This window comes from Protopterus annectens, chromosome 10.part0 (genome assembly GCF_019279795.1).
Source record: "Protopterus annectens isolate FY-2018-M chromosome 10.part0, PAN1.0, whole genome shotgun sequence".
NCBI lineage: Eukaryota > Metazoa > Chordata > Ceratodontiformes > Protopteridae > Protopterus > Protopterus annectens.
The window spans coordinates 101,136,100-101,153,621 of NC_056744.1; the positions used below are offsets into that span (position 1 = coordinate 101,136,100).

Genomic DNA, 17,522 nt, shown 5'->3' on the forward strand with positions numbered 1-17,522 from the left:
CCCTAAAAAAAGTAACTGGTCTCTACTAAAAAACCTGCCCCTTGATGCTGCAGTAGATTATTTCAATAGTAACTGCCTTGAAATTCTAAACAAATTGGCCCCCCCAGGTCAATTCGTATTAAAGCCACATAAACACCATGGCTAACTAATGACACCAGAATGCTCCTTATGAAAAGAGACAAAGCTTGGCAAACATGGCTCACCTATAAAACCGAAATCAACCGCGTTGCATTCCAGCAAATTAGAAACAAGGCTAAACACCAAATCAGCCTAGATAAAAAACTTCTGCTATAACCTGCAACATAAACACCAGCATAACCCCCAAAATTTTGGAATACCATAAATGCCATTCTCCACCCAGGACATTCCACTACCCCTTCCCCCAGCGTACCACACTCTCATACCACCATTGCCGAAGAATTCAATAATTACTTCACTGAAAGTGTACTATCTCTAATTAAAAGTAATTCCACAGAACTATCACTAGCCTCCAAACCTTTCAATATTAACTCCAACTCCTTCTCCTTTCAGTGTGTTCCCACAGTTACCATTAAGAAACTACTGAAAAAGCTTAAACCGTCTTCAATAGCAGCTGACAAGTGACCAGTCGAAAATTTAAAACTAGCAGCTGAAGCCATATTTTATCCAGTGTTGATCCTTATTAATAGGCCCATAGCAGAACAACATGTTTCAGCAATATGGAAAATCGTGCACTTTATCCCCTTAAGGTGGAAATTCCACAGAGCTGAACAACTCCAGACCGATCGCTATTCTCTCTCCACTATCTAAACTCCTTGAAAGATGTATCCACTCTGATTTATTATCTTACCTTCATCGACATGTTAGCACCATGTCAACATGATTTCAGGCCCCATCATAGTACCACAATTGCACTCTTAAGTTTCACCACTACCATCAACCAACTCAGAAACAATGGTAAAACAGTCTATGTTGTCTTTCTAGACATGTCCAAGGCCTTTGATACAGTCTTCCGCCCCAAACTATTAAATACACTCTCGAAATTGAATCTCAGCTCCTCTGCACTTCAGTGGTTCTGAAGCTATCTACAGGACCATCAACAATCTGTAAAATGGCTTAATGTCTATTCCCCCCTCTTCCCATCACACTAGGAGTACGTCAAGGCTCAATTCTTGGGCCGCTACTCTTCACTGTTTTTACAAACAACCTTCATAGTGCTACTCCACTGCTTCAACTGTCCAATATGCAGATGACACAACACTTGTATGTGCCGCTAATAACCTGCAACACCTCCATGGTATAACCTAAAAATCATTCTCAGATACCAAGCTATGGCTCTCTAACCTTCAGCTCATACTCATCCCCAATAAAACAAAACTCATGGTCTTCCAACCCACAAGATCCCCACCCCCACCCCCCAGCACCTTCTACATTACAGCTAGTAATAATACTAAAATGAATCCTGATTCACAAACAAATGTACTAGGTGTAATAATAGATAACCTAAGATTTGACCTACATGTAGCACAAACAATAAAAGTTCACAAAAAATGGGTACTCTTTACAGATCTAACTAACACCTCTAGGGTTGTCATTGCTAGAACAGGTCTATATTATAATAGCGAAAATCCCTTTTAAGCCAATGGGAAAACACTGACACGTATTGTGCGAACCACGAATATGCCGAACGTACTAAACCGCAAAATGCAAAAATTCGAATCCTCATAGTCGGCCAACTCCACCTCCCACTACATACTGCCTACCCAACCAAAATAAATAAACCACGTACATACACTAACCAAAACCCTACTTCTAACCCTAGTAAAGCACCAAAACCCTACTTCTAACCCTACACTAAACCTTACATACATTACTATCTATGCACTTACCTTAACCCGCACCCTAACCCTAAGGTCCTTAACTATCGCAACTTACCCTACAGCGATATACCAAAACAAAATAAATAATCTACACACACACATTTAACAAAACCCTAATTCTAACCCTACACTAAACCTTACATACACTACCTATCTATACACTTACCTTAACCTGCACCCTAACCCTAAGGTCATATAACTATCGCACACTTACCTTACTGAGCTATACCGCAGATGGGCCAACCATGACACTTCGACTTTTTGAATTCCGCGGTTTAGTACGTTCAACATAATCGCGGTTCGCGCAATACGCGCCGGTGTTTTCGCATTCGCTTAAACGGATTTTCGCTAATATAATATAGACCCACTAGAACCCATCTTCTGTGATCATTTTTGTATGCTTCCCCAGTTCTCACCAACCTTAAAAAGACAGATTTAATTAAGCTTGAAACATGCTACAATAAAATAGCTAAATTTGCAACTGACTGCCCACATCATACCCACCGCTGTCACTCCTTAAAAAAACTCAACTGGTTAGAACTCCCACAACTTCTGTCTATAACCAATTAACCTTAGCACACAAACTAGTATATCAACCTGAAAAAACCCTGCCCTTCTAAATATTCTCCAGCCCCATACCACAAATACAAGTCTTCGCTCAACAAATAAATCTCTACTAGAAGTGTCCAAATCTACTAATACGGTAGGGGACTTACTATTTTCTCATGTAGCAACAAGGTGGAATTCACTGCCTCACAGTATCAAAACCAACACAGATGCCAACCAAATCAAAAAGATTCTTAAAAATTATCTTAATGACACCTGGCTTTGTTCCTGTACTACTCCAGATTAACTAGTTTTAATAGCTTCTGGTCATACTTTTTCTTCTTTCCAGACCACCTCATAATCGATGCTCTCTCTCATGTCTAAACAATCTCTAACCTCATCTTTTTCTATCCAATTTCCCCCTACAAAAACTTCCTCAGCTTACTTTGAGAAACTGCAATGTCTACACTACAATAAGGAGTTATATCAGATGATTGTATAATACGTCAGCTATAATAGCATAGAATGTAACTTCTTGTGTACTGTATGTCTTGTATATTTTTTTCTTGTATAAAGTTTGTATAATTTCTTATATAAGTTTTTGTATAATGTCTGTATGTGGAGCTTTTCTCCCTTGGCCTCCACTGAAAATGGGTCTTACCCCAGTTGGACTTTCCTGGTAAACAAATGTAAAATAAATAAATACATTATCCTTCTAGACATTAATTACAAAGGGGAATTATAGTTTAAAGTCCTTTCTCCAGTTTCATTCCAACAAATTCCAGTCTTTTTTTCTTCTTTCTCCACTTCTTTCAGAAGCACAGTTCTCATGTCCAGAGTGCATCCTATGGAAATGACACTTCATGGTTAATCTATTTCCTACTTTCACATTCTTGCTGGCTTTGTTCATCAGCTTCTCAACTTCCAATATGGTCTCTGGCTCACGTCCAATGTTTTCTTTCGTTTTTCTAGTTAGATCTTGAACATTTTTCTGTTGCTTGATCCTTTTGTTTTGGTACACAATGGAAAATACTTTATTAGCAAGTTCTGGCTATGGGAAGTGCCATTTTCAGAAGAATGAAGGCAGAATCCCCTTCAGCTTGCAGACTCACATTTGTCTAGTTCAGGGGTCTGCAACCTGTGTCTCTGGAGCCACATGTGGCTTTTCTACCCCTTGGCAGTGGCTCCCTGTAGCTTTGAAAAATAATGGCCATGCTACCGCACAACACATACACACACTGAGAGCAAGCGAGTGATGGACTTTAAATATTGCTCTTATAAACTTATAAACTTGCTAGAATAACATGATTTCTGTTGCCTTGCATTCCACACAAACAGAGTGATCAAGCGATCCCCTGGCAGCAGCAGCATCCTCCTGAAAGGTGTCTATACCTCTCTAAGTCTTACCACAAGAAATCTGGACAAAGCCACAAATAAAGGGGAACAAAGGAACAAAAATAGGGATGGACTTTAAATATTGCTCTTATAAACTTGCTAGAATAACATAGTTTCTTTTAACATGCATTTTCCACACACACACGCGCACACACACACACGCATGCACAGTTGCCTCTCAGCTGTACAGATTTTCGCAGAATGTCCTAACATTTGCCTCATAGTTTTGGTCTGTTTCTCATAAAATTGTGGTTTTGTGGCAAATCATTGAGGACTGAAGTCAGAAAACATAGACAGACATTTGAGTTTCAGACTTCATACCCTTCAGAAAATTCATGCTAATGCAAAATAAGTTATTCTATCAACTTTCTAAGTTTGAAAGAGCAATATTCAAAATGTGTCCCTATGTTTGGGCCTTTGTGCCTTAAATTTATGGCTTTGTCCAGATTTCTTGTTCTGAGAGGTTGAGAGATATCACACACACACACACACACACACGCACACACACACACACACACACACACACACACACACACACACACACATGAATTGAGCAATCCCAACAAAAAAAAACAAAAATAAGGACAAATTTTAAATATTGCACTTATAAACTTGGTTCTTTTATATTTAGGCAATAACTATATATAAAACTTTATATGTGTATTATCTTCATTTTAGGGGTCAAGTAGGTTTTGTGGCTCCCGATGAATTTTATTTGGTGGGAGAGGGGCCAAAATGGCTCTTTTGATAGTGAAGGTTGCATACCCCTGGTCTAGTTAAACTTTTTATTTCCTCCTTCACCTGTTCTGCATCCAAAAATGCCTTTATTCCTTCTGGAAAGAGTAATGCTCAGAATTATCCCTGTTGCAGTAGCCTAAGCTCTGAGAGTTTATCCCACCTGCACTGGCCAGCTTCCAAAAGCTTTGGGCACCTTCAGTATGCTGCTTTTTTATGGGACATTCAGAGCACTCCAGTAAAAGACAGATTTGATTTTTACACACACACACACACACACACACACACACACACACACACACACACACACACACACACACACACACCTGGGAAAGGCTAGCACAGATTCACCTGCTGTACCTCCTTCACCCAGACTAAGGTAGTTACACTGCCACCAGCCAGCTACTCTAAGGCTCTTACAAGGGTGACCAATTATATTTACTAATATTGATACTAATACAAGTGATAGTGTTTGACCAAAGCAGCAAGGTTTTCAGGAGTGGTCACAGTGTCACCAAATAAATATAAGTACTCTCAAAGGATAAAATATTCTCTAAAAGTCCAGTCACAATGAAAAGGTTAAATATATTTTGTAATAAATAATAAAAGAATGTGAAAATACTAAATATCTATTTACAATAAACACCATCACAGGAAATATTAAAAATAACACAGATGGATAGATTCACACAGATACAGAAAAACAGTACTTAACTAATCTCACTATATTTCCCTGACTTATCTAAAGAATTACTATTCCCTGGTTACTTACTAGAGCAATGCAAGATGAAATTTTATGAGTGCTCCTTCTTTGTCAGGTTTCAAAAACAGACTGTCCTGAGACTTCTGTCTTATCTAGTATTTAAATTCATTTCAGTGCTGGATTACAGAATGACAGCTTGGGTACTGCCAGTGTAATGCATACACAGAACTGCTATTTTTTTCTGTCACATGTTTACTGATGCTTCAAGGCTACACTACACTCTTTCAGTTATTCCTCCTTGGCCTACCAGTGGCACAGCAAATGATCTTTTTCATATTAACTTCCCCTTCATACAAAACAAGAATTGCTAAGGAGTCCTATAGGATGTCCCTGGCTCCTTTGTTGCATCAGACCCTGGTGGGTGACTCTGCTTTGTCTGATTGATATTCATCAGGCCATCCATCTTCTTCCTGTCTTGTGCCACTAAATACCATGAGATAGTCACATCCTCTGCAGCTGTAGGAAAGCTTAGGGTGGACTAGGAAGGATCTTCTTTGTCAGTGATGGGGAAGGGGTCAGTAAAGGGTTTTCACTTGGCTGGGAGGGGAATGTGGACATTGCAACCAGAGTACTAAGGGGCCTACCAGACCAGGGGACTCTGTGCCTAGTGAGAAAAACTGTTAACCTTACTCAATTACTATGGGTATAACTGATCTGTTGTTTTTTGCTAAGGAACTTATATCTGCATTTCCAACAGCTAGTCAGTCCTCAGGCAGGAAGAGAAAAAGAATTCCTCCTCAATCTGACAAGATTTTCCAGCCAGAAAGTGAAGTCTTACAGGTGAAGGAGGGCAATTCCAAGGATTCTGCTCATTCACATTTTTCAGATTCTGAAGAAAGCACTCCTATAGACATTCCTAATGAAGAAGTCTCCTTTCCAGAAATTTTAACTAATTTATGTGAGGTTTTTCAGTGGGAGCAGAGTGATGTCTCTAAGACTCAGAAAATGTTTTGTGATTTAATATAGTTACAGATGCCTAAAGCAGCTTAAATTCCTCCTGTTTTGCATGTTTTTCTTACTGCAGCCAATTTACTGGACAAACCAACTATGACTGCCAAAAGGTTTGATAGATTATGCAAGGTACCTCAGTCACTTAAGTACCTGTTTTAATAATCCCAAGGTAGATACCACTTTCTAAATCTGCTGCTGCCAAACAGGTCATTGCTTTTAATCTTATTTCCTCAGATGTAGAGGGGAAAACATTGGATAACTTGAGGAAGACGATGAATGCTTCTAGTAGTTTGACTTTCAGGATTTTAAGTTGCCAAGCCCATATGTTAAAGTTTTCGCTCACGTCTTTTGAGAATATACAGAAAATATTAGCTTATTTTCCAATTTCTAAAGAAAAAAAATCTGCAATTGCTTCTGTGACAGCAGTTTCTCAGGTGACTAAGCATATTCTGAAGTGCACTTTTGATGCCTTTGACTCTACTTTCAGAATGCCTTTTTCTGGATCACTTTTGAGAAGACTTGCTTGGCTTTGATCGTAAAACTTTCCTGAGGGGAAGTAAAATCTGAGATCTTGAGCTTTCCTTTATATAAACATTCTCCTTTCGGCCCATTGTCAGCTGAGATATTTAACAAGTGGGATTAATAGAGGAAACCAATAGAAGGAGTGAAACAATTTTTTCAAATCTCCTTTTTAAAATCAAGTAACAGTTTTAACCCCTCCAAAGCCCCTTCTCTCAACAAACAATTTTAACAGCAGGGGTCCAGTGCTCAGAGGAGAAAGAAGTAATCAGAAAGAATCTCTAAGAAAAAGGAACAAGACAAAAAAAAATAAAGACAGCTTTCAGCATGACTATCTGTCTGTTCTGGTAATCACTCCATCTTCCTCAGACTTTAACTGCCATTTTGGCATCAGATAGTTCCAGACAGTTGTATTTGGTGGTGATCCAGCAAGGGTACTAATGGCAGTGGGAATCTCCCTGAATTCCTGGGAGTTTCTCCCCTGCCAAGGTAACCAGGTTTCTTCATTCTCCCCCATTCTACACAACATGATGTCCCAGGGAGTAATGGAACCAGTGGCCTTCAGTTTTTGAGGCAAAGGCTATTATTCAACAATTTTTTCTCAGACGAGATGGATCCTCTAGGTCAGTGCAAGATCTATCAGCTGTAACCTCCATATCAAGATTCAAAAGTTCAAGATGCTGTCAATTAAGAATCCTGAAAACTTGATGAGTTCATGATAAAATTAGACCTAAAGGGAGCCTGTTACTACATTCCTATAGCAAGACAGTTCAAGCATTCTTAAAATTTGCTGCATCTGGCTTACTTTATCAGTTCTTTTTCACCCTTTAGATTCTACACTGCACCAAGGTTATTTTCAAAATGTTTAGCTGCATTCTTAGCTCATAGCAAACTTCAAAGCATACATTTTTTCTATATCTGAACTATTGTGTAATCTTTGCAGACTCTTTTTTTCCAGGTGTCAAGAGTTATTATCTAGGATCTTCTACTCAATCTGGGATTTCAGATCAACTGGCAGATGTCTTCTCTTATCCCTTCACACAAAATGGTATTCCTGAGATGTTTGTAGGCTTGACTGAGAAGAAAGCTTTTCTTCCTCCAGACAAAGTAAAAATGTTCCAACAGTTGTTCTAAGTTTCTCCAGCCTAAACCAAGCATCTTCAGGTTGCGCTTTTCACAGGATCCTGGACTACATGGCATCGGTGATTATCATGCCACTCTTTGCCACACCATACATGAGGAAAATACAGTGGCACCTCAGATCAGTCTGGATTTAGTATCTACACCCTTTGACTTTTCAGATTCCATTTCTGGGAATTGTGAAGAGGAAAATTGGATGTGGGCAGCTCAGATAGCTTGCAATTCAGGTTTTCCATTCTCTCTTCTCTCGCCACTCCGGTCTGTCATAACAGATGCCTCACATCTTGTGTGGGGAACATTTTCTAAAGGGGTAAAAGTACAAGCTTTGTAGGATCCTTTTCTCAGATAGAAGCACATAATCAACAGGGAGATGTTGACTGTTATTAATACTTTGTAGACCTTGAATCATCTCTGGTCATCAGGACTTCTGCTATTGTATACAGACATACTGCACTGATGTGGTACATGAGCAAACATTGCAGACTGGCTATGATAGCCTGGGAGGTAGCAGTTCAGCTCAATATGACTCTTCAGGCGTCATACATTATGTCAGAGCAAAACCTTATTGCAGACAAGCTCAGCAGAACCAGGATAGACCCTCATCTATAGAAACGTTATCCTGGGCTCTTCCAAGAATTGATCTGCCTATGGGGAACACCACAAGTAGATCTGTTTGCCTTCTTTAAGAAAAACAACTAAAGAAATTCCATTCCAGGATACTATGCAGGGAGGCCTAGAAGACAGATGCTTTTTCATTCCCGTGGATGAGAATGTGCTTCTATGCCTTTTCACCCTTTCCACTGATTACCAAAGTTCTTCTAAAAATCCAGAAGGACTCTACAGAAATTGTACTGAAGACCCCTTTTTGGCCAAAGCAACAATGGTTCTCCCTTCTTTTCTGTCTGGCCAAGCGCAGCTATCACAAACTTCACCACAAACTGGATTTACTTACATAATACAGGGGGAGCTTACCCCACAATCTGAAAATACTTCAACTAACTGCCCAGCTGATACAATTTTGATACCTTTTAGGCACCTTTTTCTGAGGATATGCATCAGGTACTTAAAGAGGTGAGATTTAAGCGCCAAGATTCTGTGCTGGCCCAAATGCTTCTTGTTCTTGATTATTTATGTGTCACTGTCCAGTGCTTTGTCATACACTTTTGTAAAGATACGTTTGTCAGCCATTTCAGCTTATGTGCCCATATATTCCCTCTTTCCAACAGTGTTAAAGTAAAACAATTTTTGAAAGGAGTGGAAAACCATTGTAAAAGTTAACTATTTCTTCATGGTTGTTTTGTGCTGAAGCGTCTTAACATTAACCACAGCAAGCTACTTCCAGACAGACTTACAGCTCATTCTACAAGGGCATTGGCTTCTTCTCTGGCTTTCTGGAAAGTGGTGGACTGTAGAAGCATTCTAGAAGCAGCAAGTTGGTACTCAGTACATAACTTTACAAAACATTGCAAAATTGGATTCCTTTCCCAGATATAGAACTGGATTTGCTTGGAACATTCTTCAGGGCTCCTGGAGTCTTGGGAATTGGTCTTCCTGTTGTACTACTACCCGCTTAGCTTAGGTTACTGCAATAGTGATCATTTTGAACATAGTATAGTTGTGAAAGTAAACTTACCATAACAGTAGATGTTCTGTTGTATCACAGAGGCAGTAGCTAACCCTTCCTCCAGTCCCCCCTCACCATTTCTTGATGTGTTGCCATGGTGTGGTTCCTTTTACTCTTTTGTATTTAATTTTAAGTTTTTTTTGTATTCAAGGGTCTTGTTGTCTTTCTGGCCAAAAAGAAAAAAAAAATTTGAAACTTTTGACAGTTCTTCAGCCACTTATAACAGTGCTCTTCATGCAACAGGTAGGAAAAGCATATGGAAGGTATCCAAAGCTTTTGGAAGCTGGACAGTGCAGGTGGAGTAATGCCACTTAGTGGCTTAAGCTACTGCAGCAGTGATGCAGTAGAACATTTATTGTCATAGCAAGTTTACTCATGAAACTGTACTTTCTAAATACATTTGGATGTAGGAACTTGAATTAAACACCTGTCTATTGACACCTTTAAATTGTAGAGATAAACTCACTTCTCTTCTGCCTGGTCTACAACGAGTACTCATTTTGCATGAACACTGTGCCCTTCTGCCACAGTTTTGTCAAGAATAGCTCCTTCTGCTGATATGACTGCATCTTTACAACTCTAGGTCTTGGCATTTTTCTCATGGCCACATTTGAAGGTGCATAGGCACAATATGCCCTTTCTATTAAAAAAATTCTGTTGTGGAATATCAGTTCAATTGCTTGTTTGTACTTTCATAAAACTAATGGAATCTATTCGTTCCAGTTTCTGTGTTACAGAAAAAAATCAATTTTTTCTCTGCATACTGGGTCATCTAGCTGTACCATTTTTTGACACAGTTCTTCTTCAGAATACTCATATCCAGCCAGTCTTTCCTTCATTTCAACCACTGATTTCAGCAGTTTTGCCAGGTCATCTGAACAGCTACTTAAAGCATTTACTATTCTTTCTAGATTTTTGTCATTTGTCTGTTTCCTGTATCTCACTTATTTTGAACAACTATGAATGCATTTGATTTATTTTTTTCTCAAAAGTACTGGAAGCCATCTCTTGTACTGAAGCTGAAACCTGAGCTGCTTTTTAGTGAACAGCTGCAAGGCTATTCCCCACCAGAGCTTTTTCTTCTCTTCCTTTTCTGTTTTATTTTCTCTTAACTTTCTCTAGATTTCCTCGTTGCTGACATCCAGGCAGGGTAGTGACTAACCAGTAACTGAATTTTACCAAAAATAAATGAGTTTTGCTAGCTGCTTTCTAAAATTTCTGTTTTCCCACTGGAAGACATCTATTTGACCTGTTGATGAGTGTGCAGCCATCTTAGAATTCCCAGTCGTATACAATGCTGAGAAGATCAAGATACCATAGAGAACTCCTATGTGGGTGTTGGGTAAGTATGGGTTGTAACAGAGTAAATAGTTGTATAAAAGGTACAATTACCTTGGCTGATAAGCAGAACTCAAGGTGTCACTGATCTAGAAATATACTTTGAGCTGTTGCTTTCTTGAAAAAAAATAAAATCGTGTTAAAACTAATTTCATTATCTTGGATGTTATCTTTTAATCAGCTCAGATAGAGCTGCTTGACAGTTTGGGCATATGGAAAGTGTCATAAAGCTTTTTAAGCTGGATGGCTGGCCATTATATCCTTGGCAGGATATAACCCATAAAGCTAAGGCTACTGTGGCAGTGATCATTTGAACGTCTACTGTTATGATAAGTTCAGCTTATACAACTGTATTTTATTATCACCCTTGTCAGACACTTCTTAATGCTCAAATTGAGCAGGGCCTTACATAATAAGCCTGGTGGAATTTGTGTCTACCTGTACAGTCATCAAGAATAGCCTTAAAGGTAGCCAGAGTAGTACTTGTTTTGACCTGTAGTGGCAACTTATTCCATAGGTTGGGAATATGCTTTGTTAGGTGTTTATCCTTCCAGCAAATCTTGTTTATTTTGTGGTTTAGATTTAGGTCTCTAGTGCAGGTGTTTAAAGTAGGAGGTCAAATAGGATTGGGCCTTTTGTGGCTCAAAAAGCTAGACACAGGTCATGTCAGAGTAGCCGGTGGGCTACTGAATGCTAGGATTTTAATTTTCAAATTTTTGGAGCTTTTTCAGTTAAGTGATGTGGTTGGAATTCTACATACCAAAGGGGGCATTATATTCGATAATGGGTACTGATAAGGGAAAAATACAGAGGTAAGATGACTTCTTTGGCTCTTGAAGATATTTACTTGGTGATTGTGCCAGATAGAAGTATTTCCTGATTGTGGTGGAAATATAATGATCAAGTGAGAGTTGTCCACATAAACACCTAGGTCTCCTATGACCATCTCTGTATGAAAAGGAGTACTGTTTATAACACATGAGGTAGGAGAAGCCTTTTTGCCAAACTCAGCTATACTGAACATTTTGCATTTAACTTTTAGACTGTTTTCAGTACAACTGGTGTATGTTTTCAGTACACCAGTTGTGTGCATATTCCAACCCTTGGTGGAGCTGTTTAGTATCAGTTTGTGAGAGGATAACAGTACCTAGTTTGGAGTCATCAATGAATGTGGTCAACCACACTTCTAGGGTATTGACTTGGATGTCTTCAAAATATTCCGTTGGCACCCCCATTCATTACAATTCTACATTCAGTGAGAGTGCCAGCAACTTTCACAGTCTGGGATCTACTGGATAGCCAATTTGAAATCCAGTGAACAGTGTAAGGGTTTACATTACATTTGTTAAATTTTTCAATAGTTTCATCATGGGGAAAAGTAGCCTTGGCTAGGTGAAGGTAAGCAGTGTGCACAGAGTGCCCACTGCCAGTAGCCTCTGTAAAATCTTCAAAAAAGCTTACTAGGTTCATGAAGCAGGACCTGCCCTTCATAAAACTGTACTGAGTGGGGTCTAGTTCAGTTAAGCTACCTTTGTCTACATAAATGCATTCTGCTATAATCCATTCCATGGCTTTGAATATAAGGCTGGTGAGGCTGATGAGCCTATAAGTTACCTTGGTCTGAAGAGATGCCATTCTTAGGGGTGGGGTTACAGTGGCTGTTCTCCAGGCATCAGGCACAAATCCTGTCGAAAGCATGAGGTTGAACAGTATAAGTAGTGGCTTAAATACTGCATACTTGACTCTTTTAGGTCTTTAAGTCACTGATAAAGTTATTAACGGACAGTGAAAATAATAGGGTTTTATGCTGGATTCTTTCAGTTCTCTTAGAAATTACAGTCCTCAGCCTTTAAAAGGCTGATCCAGTTGTTATATGTGCTTTGTGTTTGAATGATAGCATTCAGACCATGAGACCATACAAAATGCATAGTGACCTCAGTTATTAAGTAATGGTGGATAATTGACCATATCAAATGTGCTCTTTAAAGGGAGAAAGAGTGAAACATTAACATCTCCTGTATCACTCCCTGGAAGAGGCAGTTATGTACCGTAAATAATACAGTGGTAGTACTTTATTTCTTCATGAAGCTTTATGAGATGTTTGTAAAGGAGTCTGTTCAATTTTGGTAGAGTGGAAATAGGCCTTAACTAATCTGGGCTGTTTGTTATGGTAGATTTGGGTAGATGACATACTATAATAGACAACTTCTACGTATTTGTTATAACTGTAGACATGACGGATTATAAGTGTGTGCTAATGGTGGACATTGTAGTTTGCAGACTTATTCAGAAAGCTATGGGATGCAGGATTGTTAAGTACTTCATGGCATCTTCTGTAAAGATTTTGTGGTTAGTTAACCACAGACATTTGAGAGATCCTTCTATAAATATAAACTAGGAATCTGATGTACAATAAGCTACTCCTCTTTTGAAGAAAACAGAAGAGGCATATTGAAAATGATTGAAAGGGATAGTCGTTACCACTGTAGGTTTTGGGGAGTACTTCCAAGATCCTTATGCTTAGAATTTTAAGACTGTATTAAAAGATTTAAACCTAACATTTATTTTTGCAGAGCTGAGATAAGTATATCCCTGATAGTGATTTTTAAACTAACATATTTTCTCAGAACACAGATAATGGGGAGGAAGAAGAAACAGCAAAATCACAAGAGGAGACAGAAGAAGAAGAAGAATGGCCCAGTGAAAGCAGAGGAAGGCATGGGTCAGTCTTGTATTCCTAAAAAGCATACAGAAACCCAGAATGCAGTATCTCTTGTGCCTAAACAGGATGAAGCTGTGACTACTGAGGTGGCAATCCATTTGGACTCAGATGGCCCAGGACAAGTAGTCACTGGGGAGCTACCAGAATCGGACAAAGAGCCACTGTCTCATCAGCCAGTAGATACACATGAAGTAGATGAGAGGCAGAGCACTGGCAAACTAGAGCCGCAAGAGAAATATGTCACTACTGTAAAACAGGTAATGTAGCAACAGATTGAGAGATGTTGAAGAAACTTATGATTGATTTTACAATTGAGATAATTTAATAAATACAGTTAAATTAATCACAGATGCATATCTACTGCTGGGATTTAAAATGATGCTCATAACTGAACCCAAGTGTTCAGTGATTGCCTAGGGACAGAGATTCATTTTCAGGGTTGCATTCTCCATTTTTATTCCTTAGTTCTGTCTTTTTTATTGATGGCCTGCTAGTAGGTGAGTGAATGAATAAACAAGTTACTTTTCATATTAATGTAGTTTGGTGTATTGACTTTTTCTTTGTGTACCACAGTCAGAATTACCTGTGTTACATCTACATCCTGCAGTTAATAGATGTGCAATGAGGAGACTGGGAGACACCCTATGAATGAATTGCAACTTTTACAACTGCTTTATGCTGGATGTGTTTAAAATAAGAGCATCCTTTTAAGACCCCCAAACATAAAACATATAATTATACTTTACCTATAGAGAGACAGTGCAGTCTGATATTTAGTTTATATGTTTTGTTTTCCCCAGCAGTTTTTCTTTTTTTTTTTTTCATTTCTTTTTTTTCCTGTATTTAAGCTGACTATATACATTGCAACTCAGGGACAATTGCAACGTCACATTACTACTTCACAGATCATAATTTCCCATGGCATCCAGTTTGCTTCTTGCTTTATCTGTATACATTTTTTGACCCAATACATTTGCATCTCAGAGGTGCTATTTATGCAAGGCCCTTTCAATTTAAGTGGACAGGCTACAGACACTGGAATGTGGGCTGTTTTTTTGTTAACACCTGCACTTCATGCGCAGGATGGTTTAAGGTACTTCTGCTGTGATTTTAAAACAAAGCACATTTTCTGTATAATGATTCTATGTTGCTGTACCAGATATTCGTCTTTGTGCTGTATGGGTTGTATCTTGCCAAGGATACAGCAACCGGCCAGCTTCACAAAGCTGTGGCTCCCTTACCCAGCCTTCACTCTGACTGCTGATTGGGCAGCCCAACAGAGGGAAATTAACATTCAGAATGAAGAAATCTTCAGTACTTCCTTGTCACCTGGAGAAGAAGCAGATCTGATGTTCCACAGGAGCAGCAGTCAGCCTTGTAGCTTCATTTCTGTCAGATAAGTTCCCAGAGGGGATCCCATCCACACAGAAGTTGCTGCCCTTTAGAGAAAATAATATTTTATTTTATTGGTGACAAAAAGCTGCATTTCCCCTTTAAGAAAACGTATTTTTTTCACAATATCAGATGTTTCCTGTCAGAGACAGCTATTCTTAGCCAATGACTTATTTTTTTGATTTGGGGCTATATTTGTAGTAAACATATAATTTCTTTGTAGACATTTAATTTATTTGTTTGAATTTAAGAATTGGAAAGAGTTTTAAATAGACAGGAAATGTTTTTTTGTTATGTTTTTAGTGCTTGTTATTTTTTCTGTCGGTGTACATTGTAGATACATGCTTTATTTCTGACAGCTTTTTTCTTCATTTTCCTTTTAGCTTTACAAAAAGGGGACTATTTGGGTAAGAGTGTGTGTGCTGCTTGTAAACACTTCTGACAGAACTTACCCTTTGCCAAACTCATTCCAGTACTTCTTACTGGCATTCAGACCTCTTCCTTGTCTGCGACATGGATACTTACTTTGGTCCTGCTGGCTGTTATCCCATTCTACTTAAAAGGAAGAAATCACACAATAAAGACCCCTTGCTGCCACTGTGGGGTCAGAAAGAGCCTCAGCCATTGGTGAGTGAGCCTAGTGGCTCTCTGTTGTTCCTCACACCACTCACTTGATTCTCTAGGGTTCCTCTGGTGTAGTCTTTTCATCCACCATGGACTGGGGTCAATGATGTCTTCTTCAGCTGTTCCAGTGTCCAATGTGGGCATGGGAGAACATCTTCTTTGGGACTGGGAGATAGTCTGGGAGTTGCTTCTTGGGGTCACCAGGGAAAGAAACCTCATGACAGGCTGATGTGCCATCTCCTAGTTGTTCTCCTTTAGGGGTGTTGCCTGTAAAGAAAAAAACAGAAGATTAGACACTTTCATCCGAAGACATGGTGTCTGTTCATAAAGATGATCTTACCTTAGCCAGGCAATTATTGCAATTATTACAGGCTATTAATCATGGTGGTAAGAAATCCTTACCCATGGGCAGTGTGACTAAAGAAATTTCTGAAGGAGCTTTTTCTGAGGATTCTGACATAGAGACAGTAAGGGATTCTTTTCCTGCAGATTCCTAAGCCCATAACTGTGATATTGAGGAAACTTGATCCTCTCCACCTCCTTTGGGGGAATTTTCTTTCTCTCAGATTATTTCCAGGAGTTTATTTATTTATTTATTTTTTGTGGGAATAACTGGATGTCCTCCAAGTTGAGAAATTATTATCGTATGTTAGAAGTAGATATACCTCATTCTTCCCCCCATTCTCCTATTTTGCCAGCCTTGGTAGATGTGTTTAATGCTGCCTGTAATAATCCTGATTGCCAACCTTCAGTTCTTAAAACAAACAGAAAAAAAACAGAATATGTAAAGTACTTCAAATTAACAAAAGAAACACATGCACAAAAAAAACCCCAGTAACTTGAAGAATCGGAAGCTTAGAAGATGGAAACACTGCTGAAACCAATATCAATGCAATGCTGTCCAAGTGTTTCTAAATTTGTGGCCAGTCACCACTATAATCCACAGAATAAGTACAATGAAAAAGAGTCAGGTTGTATCTGAAAAAATTGTTTTAATAATGACACACATAAAATGACTTGGCACTTTCGTCCCTGATAACCTCTGAGACTTCGTTAGAGTAAGCCACTTAAAGACACTACTGCTTTTAAAGGAACCTTGGTCAGTTACTAGCCACAAAAAACATAAACACAACCAGATACGACAGCTGGTTAAAAAAATAAAGTAATACTGTACAATTTGACATAGCTTAATAATAATAAAATACCAAACCAACAATAAAATTAAGTTTAATTAATTGATCTACTTGAATTAATTAATAAGACTCTAAAATTGCAATGTTTAAGATGTTAAAATGTTAACACTAATTAACTATTTATGTTGATGTTATTAATGTGTAGTAATGAAGGACGAGAAATAAACACAGTAAATGTGATTTTTATCATATCTAAATAAATAAATATTATGAATATGTTTCCCAGCGTTATTAAAATACCAAATCAACAAACTGTTGTGACACTTTATCCTCAACAAAGGTTTATTAAAATCACCAAAAGTGAAAAAATATATAATAAAGAAATCCATATATCAGGTGAAATAATATCTTAAATATATTAAAAATAGATGTTGAGCTTGTAAACCTAGTACAAAAACTGTATGGCATCAAAGTCAATATTGTAGTAGCCCTGTAATATAATAATTCATACCATGTTAGCCTTTAATGGATACATCATTGAGACCTGGATTAAAGGCATCTAATCTTAACTACCATAACAGTTAATTAATTTCCAGAAAAATCATCCAGGTCTCCTCCTGTCGCAGATGTATTTACCCAATCAATAGGAAAACATTTGAATTTTTTTAATATTCTCACGACAAGGCATTAGTGGAGTGTTTTTTCTTTATATCATAGCTCTGTTCCCTTATTTGATCCCCTTAATGTACGGCCAGTTTTCCTGACATAGAAAGCAGGACAT

General features: G+C 38.4%; 1 protein-coding gene across 2 annotated transcripts in view; it reads left to right on the forward strand.

The window, feature by feature from the left end:
- The window catches only part of LOC122812981, a 304,669-nt gene that overhangs the window by 44,650 nt on the left and 242,497 nt on the right, over positions 1-17,522 (forward strand). For both annotated transcript variants that reach the window (XM_044085072.1, XM_044085074.1), the window contains exon 3: positions 13,498-13,849. In XM_044085072.1, the coding sequence (XP_043941007.1) occupies positions 13,508-13,849 (342 nt within the window). In that variant the 5' untranslated portion in view covers positions 13,498-13,507. The remainder of the gene's footprint in view (positions 1-13,497; positions 13,850-17,522) is intronic.